The sequence below is a fragment of the Acomys russatus genome, chromosome 2 (genome assembly GCF_903995435.1).
Source record: "Acomys russatus chromosome 2, mAcoRus1.1, whole genome shotgun sequence".
Classification (NCBI taxonomy): Eukaryota; Metazoa; Chordata; class Mammalia; order Rodentia; family Muridae; genus Acomys; species Acomys russatus.
Genome location: NC_067138.1, coordinates 70,367,611 through 70,379,064, shown reverse-complemented (window position 1 = coordinate 70,379,064; position 11,454 = coordinate 70,367,611). Strand labels below are relative to the sequence as shown.

The 11,454-nt window shown below is 48.1% G+C and overlaps 2 protein-coding genes across 2 annotated transcripts; one reads left to right on the top strand and one right to left on the bottom strand.

The window, feature by feature from the left end:
* Nucleotides 1-1,992: 1,992 nt before the first annotated feature.
* LOC127198470 (coiled-coil-helix-coiled-coil-helix domain-containing protein 2-like) lies at nt 1,993-3,517 on the bottom strand. The gene is made up of 2 exons (XM_051156450.1): nt 3,512-3,517; nt 1,993-2,445 (listed from the first exon to the last, which is right to left on the bottom strand). Exons 1-2 carry the CDS (start codon nt 3,515-3,517, stop codon nt 1,993-1,995), a joined length of 459 nt encoding a protein of 152 aa, XP_051012407.1.
* Nucleotides 3,518-3,579: 62 nt separating this feature from the next.
* Rnf183 (ring finger protein 183) lies at nt 3,580-11,074 on the top strand. Its single transcript, XM_051162874.1, has 2 exons — nt 3,580-3,920; nt 10,246-11,074. Exon 2 carries the CDS (start codon nt 10,284-10,286, stop codon nt 10,860-10,862), a length of 579 nt encoding a protein of 192 aa, XP_051018831.1. The 5' UTR covers nt 3,580-3,920; nt 10,246-10,283; the 3' UTR covers nt 10,863-11,074.
* Nucleotides 11,075-11,454: the final 380 nt, after the last annotated feature.

Here is an 11,454-nt window from a genome sequence, read left to right as displayed (position 1 = left end):
TTATGTCTACTCGACACAAGCTAGAATTATCGAGAGGAGGGAGCCTCAATCAAGAGACTGCCTCCGTGAGAACAGGCTTCAGGCAAGTTTGGAGGGCATTTTCTTAATCAGTGATTGATTGGGGTGGGGGACCCAGCCCATGGTGGATGGTGCCATCCCTGTGCTGGTGGTCCTGGGTTCTCTAAGAAAGCAGGGTGAACAGGGCACGAAGAGCAAGCCTCTGCCTCAGCTCCTGTATCCAGGTTCCTGCCCTGCTTGAGTTCCTGTCCTCACTTCCTTCAGTGCTATGAAAGTATAAGCCACAGGACCCCTTCCCTCTCAGAGTTGCTTTTGGACATTATTAAGACGCCCCAGATAAGACAGTGACGACTGACTGGAGAGAAATGGCTCCAGCCAAGTCTCTCTTGGTGAGCCAATGGCTTATGGGGTCACTTTCAGACTTCTGCTTCCTGTAGAGTGACCGTGACTCCACTGACTCTTGTTAGTAATGATGGGTGAAGATTTGGGGTTGATTCTTTTTATCAACCTTCTACAGAACAACTCATCTCCGGTAACAACCCTGTTTATGATGTTTTAGCCTCTTGACTCTTTCCTTCTTCCCTTTCCTTCCCAGAAAGCCAATCCCTCTGCGCCCTCGCCCCGCACCTTGGCTGTGCTCCATCCAGTCTCATGACTTGGCTCACAGATCCCAAGGTACTGCTTAGGCCAGGTACTTTTCCAGCTGGCTGGCCTTCCGCCCCCCCCCCCCAGCATGAACTAAATTAACTCTCAAATTCCTGAGACGCCTCACCCTCTTCTAAGTATCTCTCAGATTTAAAAAAAAAAAAAAAAAAAAAAAAAAATTCCACTGTTTACAAAGGACTTCTTAGCCTTACCACCCAGACATCAAGATGATAGCCTCACTCACAGGATGCCTAGTGATCCAGAGAAGGGCCCGGGCATATTTTATGTTACTTCACTTCTTGCAATTCCCTGACAGATTTCTTACCTGCACTACCTGCTTTATCTTAGTCTTTAAAAAAATTATTTATTTTTATAGTTATGGGTGTTTTGCTTGCATGAATCTCTGTGTACCATGTGCATGCCTGCAGAAGCCAGAAGAAGTTGTTGGATCCCCTGAGACTGGAATTACATACAGGTGGCTGTGAGCCACCATGTGGACGCTGGTTATCAAATGTGGGTTCTCTGGGATGAGCAACCAAAGCTCTTAAACACTGAGCTGTCTCTCCAGTGCCGATGTGTAAAATCTTTAGAGGACTAAAACAGCCTAAAGCCCACAGTTTCACTTCAAACAACTCTAGGCCAACCTAAAATCTATAATAACTCTTGCATTTATTTTTCCATCCATTACTTACTTATTTAAAATGAAAGCGTTCTCCCAGGCATGGCAGTACATGCTCATAGTCGGGTGGAGGCTAGCCTTGGCTCATAGTCGGGTGGAGGCTAGCCTTGGCAACAATAGTGAGTTTGAGACCAGCTGAGTTGCCAGGACATCCTGTCTTAAAAAATCAAAGACAACAACAAAACTTAAATTAAATGAGATGATTAGACTGCTGGGGGACTGGTTAAGTAGTTGATGGTGCAGCCATTCACTGAAACATTAGAGCAAATCAATTGGCCTGGCGAGGCTCAGTGAGTAAGGGCATTTCCAGCAAGATGCAGAACAGCCTATAGAACTTCCACATTTGGATAAAAGGATGAGAAGGAACAAGGATCTCAGACATCTTGCTTGTGCACACACAAAACACCTTTGGAAAGATACACTAAAAACATAGTGGAGTACTTTAATTTTTAAAAAACTTTATATTAATTAACAAAACACAAGGCCATACGCTTGCCCAGCCACCAACACTACAAGCCTCAGTGAATATCTGTAGGTGGAACTCTCTTCATGGCCTTTCTGAAGCAATGGAGCTTTAGAAAAAAGGGTCCATACTTGCACTATCAATTTCATAAAGCCAATTTTACATTTCTTCAGTTTGAATTTCTTGATTAGATCAAACCATTTGCAAATCTGCGCTGCTGTAGCACGTGGTTAAAGCCCTCACAGAGCTTGACGTCACTCTGGTTCTGGACACACACCAGAAACTGCTTGATCTCAAGGGAGCAAGGCCCACGAGACTGCTGGTCCAGCAGCTGGCGTCCCTGAGGCTCCTGGTAAGTGATGTCAGGCTTTGTGGGCTCGGCGTTACCTCCTCTAAGGAAGCCCCCAGTGATGGTGTGACCCAGGGTGTGGCCCACCCCAGAGCCCACAGCCACACCCGCTGCAGTGGTTGCCATCTGGGCCATCAGGCCTGGCTGCCGGGGTGCAGCGGCAGGTGAGCCAACTGCTGATGGTGCAGCTGCTGCTGGAGGCTGAGCTGCAGGTGCTCTGCTGGGAGCAGCCCTCATTTCAGGGGCTTGGCTGGATGGAGGGACCACCCCGGAAGTGTGTTTTGAGTGCAGCTAAATTGGTAGGAAAAGAAAATTTTTACTCCAAAATCAAGCCTTTCATATACTAAAATACAAGAATGAGCATGTTCAATTGAGGGCATCTAGAATCTTTGATTTATCATCAACCATACGGACATATGTATCCACCAATTTTATGATTAATATATAAGGCAGTAAGATAATAAGATAAGCTAAGGTACCAGATAGCAGATATTATGTTATATGAGGTTTATTAAGTGAGCATGGTGGGGGAAGGGAGAAGGAGAGGGAGGAGGGGTACCCCAGAGAGAAAGAGAGAGACACAGAGACAGAGGCAGAGACAGGAAAAGTGAGAAGAAGAGAGAGAGACCACGTGGAGGGTTTGTCCTTTTATATGGCCCTGGGCAGGGCCACGCCCCCGTGGCAGGTAAGCAATGACATCACAGATAGGTAGACTGAAGCAGAACTCTAACAGCATGCCCATGTGCATGTTGCATGTAGCAGCCAGAGGAGGATGTCAGATGTTTCTGCTTTATTTCTTTGAGGCAGAGTCTTTCATCAAACCGGAAGCTTGCTGTCTGGGTTAAGCTGGGTGGGCAGGCTCCTAGGACCTGCCGCTCTCCACCCTTCACCTCAGGCATGCCCAGGTTTTTACAGACTGGGATTTGAATTCAGGTTTTGTTTTGTTTTTTTGAGACAGGGTTTCTTTGTGTAGCCTTGGCTGTCCTGGACTCACTCTGTAGACCAGGCTGGCCTCGAACTCACAGCGATCCGCCTGCCTCTGCCTCCCAAGTGCTGGGATTAAAGGTATGGGCAACTGCCACCTGCCTGGTGAATTCAGGTTCTTCCATTTGCATAGAAAGGCTCTTACCCACTGAATTGTCTCCATAGACCCCCTCCAGATAGGGGATCCTCCATCCCCAGTTTCAGGTGAGGAACCCCAAGGGTTGAAGAAATGAAGTCCTGGATTCCTAGTGGGTTGATGTCTGGCTTGTTGAATAATTCAGGTACTTGCTGTTCATGTTTAGTGACCTGTCATTTAACTGTCGCCGCCCCTCCCAACCATGTTATCTGTATTTTGCAAGAGTTCTTACTGTACCTTCATTGCAAGGGCTCAGAGTACCCATGTGTCTGGCTTCAGGGATCTCCTACCTTCCCACCAAAGCCAGGCTGAGTGTGAGTCAAGACACGTCAGCTTAGGGTAGAAAGAAAGGCTCGAGCCCCTCCCTTTCCAGAACAGAAGCTTGCAAGGATGAGTGGACTTCCTCCTGCCAGCTCGGAGAAAACAAGAGTGACTCACAGAAGCAAACATCCAGGGCTCTCGTATGTGCAGAGGTCCAAAGTCATCCGAAGAAGGAAGAAGGAAACCAGCCAGAGAGTGGATGAAGAGCTGGGAGACCCATGCAAATGAGGCTGGCCCCAGTGACCTGGAGGCCAGCACAGATGTGGGGAAACCAAAGCACCTGCTTGCAGCCTGTGCTGAGAGAGGAGAAGGCTGGCCACAGCTGGTAAGGAGTGGGAGAGGGTGGAACAGGTGCCATTGCTTAGTAGGGACTCTGACCTGGAGGGCAGGCTCCTGGGTCAGTTTTCAAGCTCAGCCACTCTGGCTCTGAGGTCCTGGCCAAGTCGCTTTACAGCCGGAGCTCTAGTTTCCCCACTTATCGGATGGGCATTAACAGAATCCTGCTGGCTTCCGTACTGCTTCCCACCGTGGCAAACAGTGATTCCTACCACACAGCAGCACTAAAGAGCTTCTTCAAGTGGAGTTCAGAGACGTGAAGCCATTGATTCAGATCAGCAAGAGTCTTGTTTCAGATCGGGAAGGCTTTTCCCTCCCCAGTCTGTCTTGTTTCTAGGCTGGGTTTAGAGACTCAAATGGCCTCATGAAAATGGGAACAGTTTGTAAAAGGCTATCTCTAGATGTGTTGCCACACACAGCTTATACCAAGGACCAGCCCCCTCAGAAAACCCTCAAGTACCACTCCATGGAGTGGGTGATGCCACAGACATCATTAATAATGACTGCAGGGAGGGCTGCATTGATTTATTATATATTCAGTGTTCTGCTTGCATGTACACCTGCAGGCCAGAAGAGGGCATCAGATCCCATTACAGATGGTTGTGGGTCACCACGTGGTTGCTGGGAATTGAACTCAGGACCTCTGGAAGAACAGTCAGTGCTCTTAACCTCTGAGCCATCTCTCCTAATAGGAAGGGCTAGCTTTACAGCAGAGTTTACTGTTCTGAGCTGTCCTGCAAGATGCTGGGGCTCATAAGTCACAGGGTGTCTCCTAGAGACACTAAACTCTGTGTACTAGGTGCCTGGGAGAAGCACCTCAGATAAGAAGCCAAGAAACAGTTGCCATCACTTTATTGAACATCCATTTAGAGCTGGGCGTGGTGGCACACGCCTTTAATCCCAGCACTCAGGAGGCAGAAGCAGGCGGATCTCTGTGAGTTCAAGGCTAGCCTGGTCTACAAAGGGAGTCCAGGACAGCCAAGGCTACACAGAGAAACCCTGTCTCGAAAAACAAAACAAAAACAAAAAACAAAAACAAAAAAACCCCAAAACAAACAAACAAACAAACAAAAAAGAACATCCATTTAGAACTGTGGCCACAGACCTTCAGAGAACATAGGACTGATCTAGGGTGATAGGGGCGGATCTGTAAGGAAAACAGGACAAGCTTACCAGTATAAAGTTAACATTTTCTTTTTTTTTAATGATATATTTATTTTTATTTTATGTGCATTGGTATTTTGCCTGCATACATCTGTGTGAGGATATTGAATTCCCTGGAGCTGGAGTTACAGACAGTTGTGAGCCGTCATGTGGATGCTGGGAATTGAATTTAGGTCCTTTGGAGCCAGTGCTCTTAACTGCTGAGCCATCTCCCTAGCTCTAAAGTTAACGTATCAAGCAACAGAATTAAAAACAAAAGCTCTAGCAATCAGCCAAATTGATGGCTTTGCTGACATTGATAATCACTATTGACATTTAGTTGTTTGGGGAGTGCTGGTGCACGCCATCAAGCCTAGAACTTGGGAAGCAGAATATGGCAGGTCACTGTGAGTTCGAGGCCAGCCTGGTCTACATTGAGAGTTTCAGGCTAGCCAGGGCTACATAGTGAGACCCTGCTGGGAGCAAGCAAACAAACAACAAAGTATCTCTCGGGTGCCAGGCCTGTTGGTGCACACCTGTAATTCCAGCACTTGGGAGACAGAGGTAGGAGGATCTCTGTGAGTTCGAGGCCAGCCTGGTCTACTCAGTGAGTCCAGGACAGCCAAGGCCACACAGGGAAACCCTGTCTCAGAAAACCAAAAAAAAAAAAAAAAAAAAAAAAAAAAGCTTTTGGGAGATATGGAGATATTTTTCCATATTGCACGTATTTTTCAAAGTACATTATGTTGATTTGTCTTATCACTGATTCTTTAATACAGATGCCATTATGTCATAGACACACTCTATAATAAGGAGTGTCTTATCACATCATTCAGAGGCTGCAGAATGTCTCTCTTACATCCACCTCCTATACTGGTACAAACCACCTTCCAGATAGAGGACTGGGTATGTGCATATGTGTGGGATGCTCGAGGAGGCCGGTGGCATGCGTCCTCTGGAGCTGGAGTTACAGGCAGTTGCGAGCCACTCGATAAGGGTCTTGGGAACTGAACTTAAGTCCTCTACAAGGGCAGCATGAACTCCTAACCTCTTGGTTGCCTCTCCCTGCCTGTGTTCATCCTCTTCACTTGGCCTCTATCTCAAAGCTTCATTTATAAGCGGGATGTAGTTTAGGGATGCCTGCCTAACCATGAGCAATGTCCTGGGTTCAACCCTCAGTACTTTAAGAAAACAAACCAAATGCTTCACGACTTTCAGCTTTCCTTTTCACAAAGGGAAACGGAGTGACAAGAGGTTAAGCAACTCGCTTGGAGTTACAGGCCAGACCCGACAATGGTGGTCATGAGCCCCAACAACTTGGTTCCAGCATGGGTAATCTCGCTTCCAAGATGGCTGCTGGCTTCCTGGAAATGGGTTTGATTCTGTCTCTGAAGGTGTCTTCCATGCCACCTCCACCATCTCTCCCCTTTTTAAAAATTATATGAAACAGTAGGTTTCATGGTGCCATGCTCATGCGCGTTGTACTTTGCTGAGCTTCATCACCCCACTGTCCTCCCCGCCTCTCCTCATCTCATTTGCTGGCCCCCTCCCTTCAAATAGCATTCCTTTTGCTTTTATGTTTCACAGATATACTCACATGTGTATCTATGTGTCTCCATTCCACATATGACAAGAACCATGTGATAGTCCCCTCTAGTAACTACTGAATCCCCCATATATACACACACATATATGTATATATTGAAGTAAACAGATAAATTTGAATCCAGAGTCCGCATCTGAGAGAACATAAAACACTTTCCATTTGACTCTGACTTGTTTTGCTTAACATGGTGCCCTCAAGTTCCATCCACTTTCCTGCAAATGGCATAATTTCATCTTTTATGGCTGATAAAACTCCACTGTGTATATATAGCACACTCTTTCTAAAAACCCACTACTCTGTTTCTGGGTCCATACCTTGGCTATTGCTCATAGTGCAGCAATGGACCGACATCTCTGTGTGGGATTCTGTACTCCTGCTGATGTAGGCTGCCTCAGGGTTACACACAGGAGGACGGCTGGGTCGTAGGGTACTTCCTGTTGTTCCAGGAGCTCCACAGCAACTTCCACAGTGGCTTCCCCAGTTTACACTCTCACCAGCAGTGTGCAAAGATAACTCCTTCTCCACGTCCTTACTGAAACGTATTTTCCTTTCTCTACTTTCATTTCTCTGGGGGAGAGCCTGCACCCCTGTGTACACATGGAGGTCAGAGGACAACTTATGGCAGTTGGTTCTTTCCTTCCACCTTGTGAGTCCAGGGGCAGAAAGTCAGGTCATCAGGCTTGGTGGCAAGTTTATCGCTGAGTGCCTGGATGGACACCCTTGTCACCATTTTTAGTTCTTTGTTGTTTTGATCGTCATTCAGACTAGGTAAGGTGCCATCTCAACACAGTGTCAATGTACGTTTCCCTGATGGCTAAGGATACTGAACATCTTTTCAACTATTCGTTGTCTGCTATATTCTTTTGGCTATACTCTCACCCCTCTCCCCACCCCTCCTACATCAGCCATCACTATCACACACTTGAACTAACCACTGTAGCCATAACTGACCTTTTGCTTCCACTCTTGGCCCTTTCAGTCTATCCTCTGTACCATAGATAGAATGCCATTTTAAAAATGGAAATAGGAGCCTGGAGAGATGGCTCAACAATTAGGGGCACTTGCTGCTTTTCCAGAGGACCCAGATTCAATTCCTAGTACCCATCCAGAAGCTCATAGCCATTTATAACTCCAATCTCAGGGGAATCCAATGCCCTCTGCTGGCATCCATGGGTACCAGGCATACACTTGATGTGCAGACATACACGTAATACCAAAAACTTAAACTAAAGATAAAATGAATATAGGAGCACCATGGTGGCTCACACCTGTGATCTCAGCGCTTGGAATTCAGGAGGTAAGAGGACCCTGAGTTCAAGGTCAGTTAGAGAAACAGCAAGTTCAAGGCAGCCTCAGCTGTAGCATAAGACCCTGTCTCAAATAAACAAAAGCCTCCAAACAAATACAAATGAAAACAAGACAAGGTTTAGGTGTGTGTGTGTGTGCCTCTTTGTGTGTATGAGTGTACATTTTTGTGTGTGTGTATGTATATATATATATATATATATATATATATATATATATATATATATATATATATACACTTTCTTTGTGTATCATTATTCATGAGACATCTTTTTTGCCTCATGAAATCAAAGATGAGATCACATTTGTTCACTTTTATCTATCAGTACCTGGAACTGCACCTGGCATGTGACAAGCATTCAGTGACCGGGAAGGGATGATTGGCGGAGCCATCAGCATGCATCCTACGGGCTTTCCCAGCTTTTGTTATGACTGTGCCATCTCTCCCTGAATGTCTTCATCTCCTTATTCCATCTTTGGAGCCAGTGACTGAGTCTAGATAAAGCCAGGAAGGCCGGGTTTTGCTTCAGGTATCAAATTGGTCAGGGTATAGAACATCATAGCAAATCTCGAAGGAAGTCACTCTGCCCCGAAGTCATCCCTTGCGCATCTCCTGGATTCCTTCCTGGAGTCTTAACTGACACAAGGCATCTCAGCGGAAACAAGAGCACTTCCTATTTAGCTCCTTCCACACATGGATGGACACACAGGGACCGAATGGCTGCAGCTTCCGTGTTTGTGGCTACAGCATGGGGTGGTCCAGGAATCCAAAGGCATGAGTCCCAGGGTCATCCTAACTAGCTGCGATCACTTCCTGTTTCTATGTGTAAAGTGAATGGTTTGAAGGACAGAGAAGTAGTTTTCTTAACCCCACTCCCACCCCCAGCAACTCAAGTCCTCTAATAATTCAAATGACCAACATAAGCAAGAGATAAAAGTCAAGTGTTTCCGCTTGGAATGGGGAAGAAGGCAGACAGAATGGTCCTGTTTGGGACTGTTGACTATCCCTGTTCTAAACGTTTGCCTGCTTTGGCAATAGTTAAAAGGGGGTGGGGAGGATGAGGTTCTAGGGAGTTTAATAGCCACATCTTTTAGATGTGTGCAGCAAGCAGAGCACAGGGCAGGCAGCACCTTTGTGCAAGGATGGGATTCCAGCATTTTAGAAAAGCCATGAGGGCCCAAGGGAGAGGAAATCCAGAAGACTTGCCCTCACGGCCATCTAGAAAGTAGCAACTGTCAACTCTAACCTTTCCAGTCCGGTATTTCGGATATGAGAGGTGCCATCCTCAGACCTGTATCTGTTTCACATTCAATTGTTGCCACACCCTGTGTGTGTGTGTGTGTGTGTGTGTGTGTGTGTGTGTTTGTGCACGCTCCTGTGTGTTTCCCAGGCACCACTCTGGCCTTGGCTCCAGGCAGGTGTGCTGAGTCTACAGCCAGGGCCACCTGGCAGCTCCAGGTGCTGTGAGCATGCTGTCATGGAAACGGCCCTGGGGTTGGTGGCAAGGCGGCAGTTTTCCAAAGCTAGGCGGATTCAGGAGAGAGAGAGCCGGGGAAACTCAGACCCTTCAGAGTGGTCTCTCTGATTCTTCTCCTACAGTCCAAAGAAGCCCAGGTGGGTGCTGGAGAAAGTGGGAGGAGCCAAGGGAGGCAGCGAGCTGGGAAGAGACCACAGGGGGCTGATCTGGGGGCCTGAGTCCTGGAGTCTTCTCCAGGAGTGTTCACCAGGACCAGGACTGGTCAGTTGGCTGTCAAGAGTTGGCCCAAAGGAGGGAGCAGAAAGGGGGCTGGCGTTTGTCCCCCAGAGGAGGGACAGACCAGGGAATTCACAGAGCCCATCTCTGTTCTAATCAGGGATTTGATAGCAGGGAAGGAAGCACGTAGCCCTTAGAAAACTCACCAAATGTGTCCTTCTCTCTTGCTCCGTAGAGCCAACATAGCCTAGAGCAAACGCAGGGAGCAAAGGCTGCATTTTTAGCCATCTCCAAAGTCCAAGTGCTGTTCCCTCCACTGCCAGCTCATTTTAATGCAGCCATAGGGTGGCTCAATCCTTCATCCTAGGCATCAGGCTGCTGGGTGGCTTTAGACTTAAGTCTGAGACCCAGAACTGGGTGTTCTTGGACAAAATGCTTTTAGACACACATTCCTCTACCTGTGAGATGTGGGTGGATAGCTTTTACCCTCTCAGAGCTGAGAGATTCAGACCAAGGCCAGGGACAGAGCCCCACAGGTGTGCTTGACTCTTTCTTCCCTCTCCTAGGACATCCCCGGTGAGGCTCCCTGCATGTGATTTGGAAGATGACTGAGCCACAGGGCCAGGAGCTCACAGCCGAGTGTCCTGTCTGCTGGAACCCCTTCAACAACACGTTCCACACCCCTAAAGTACTAGACTGCTGTCACTCCTTCTGCGTGGAATGCCTGGCCCACCTCAGCATGGTGACCCCGACCAGGCGCCGCTTGCTCTGCCCACTCTGTCGCCAGCCCACCGTGCTGGCTTCGGGGCAACCGGTCACTGACTTGCCTACAGACACTGCCATGCTGACCTTGCTTCGCCTAGAGCCCCACCATGTCATCCTTGAGGGCCACCAACTCTGTCTCAAGGACCAGCCCAAGAGCCGTTACTTCCTGCGTCAGCCTCGCGTCTACACCCTGGACCTTGGCCCTGAGTCTGGGAGTCAGACTGGGCCTCCTCAGGACACAGCCCCTGACACCAGGCCTGTGCCCATCTCCATCCCCAGCCACTACACCCTGAGAGAGTGTGTCCGCAACCCTCACTTCCGGATCTTTGCCTACTTGATGGCTGTCATCCTCAGTGTCACCTTGCTTCTCATCCTCTCCATCTTCTGGACTAAGCAGTTCTTTTGGGGCATGGGGTGAGCACTCTGTGGTCTAGGACAAGGAACGGAGCCTTTCTCAGTGGTTGCTGGAATGCGGACTACAGAGCTGCCTTTGGTGTTGTCTTCTTCTATAGTATTGTTCATTTCGCAGCCCAGGGATGGGTTAGGTCCTGTGTGTCTGCTTTGGAGAAGGAGATGGCCAGGCAGGAAGAAAAGAGTTGAAGGGTCAGAGACCCTATTGTGAGCTGTGAGGTCATGGAGGGTAGAGAAGTTGTTTTGTGGCTACATGGCCACATAGCAAATCGTGCCAAAGGGCCAGACAGCACGGTCCAGACATCCGAATAGTTGATAGCTTGTAGCATCTTTCACTGAGCTGTTGCCGTGTTGCTGACAATTCTGAAGAGTCTCAAGTCCGTGGGCCAATGTGTTTGTCTCCCTTCCAGCTTTCTCTCTGATTCTTGCCACCATTCCCAGTAAAACTAGTGTGCATCCTTTAATTCATTGATTTCTTCCTTCCAGAACTCTTTATTGGGCAGAGACTGAGGGGGAAAAAAAGACAGACTGATCCAGGGGTGGCAGCTGGCCCTAAGGGGAAGGGAGGGTGGGCAGGGTGACTTCTTCAACATGCAGTG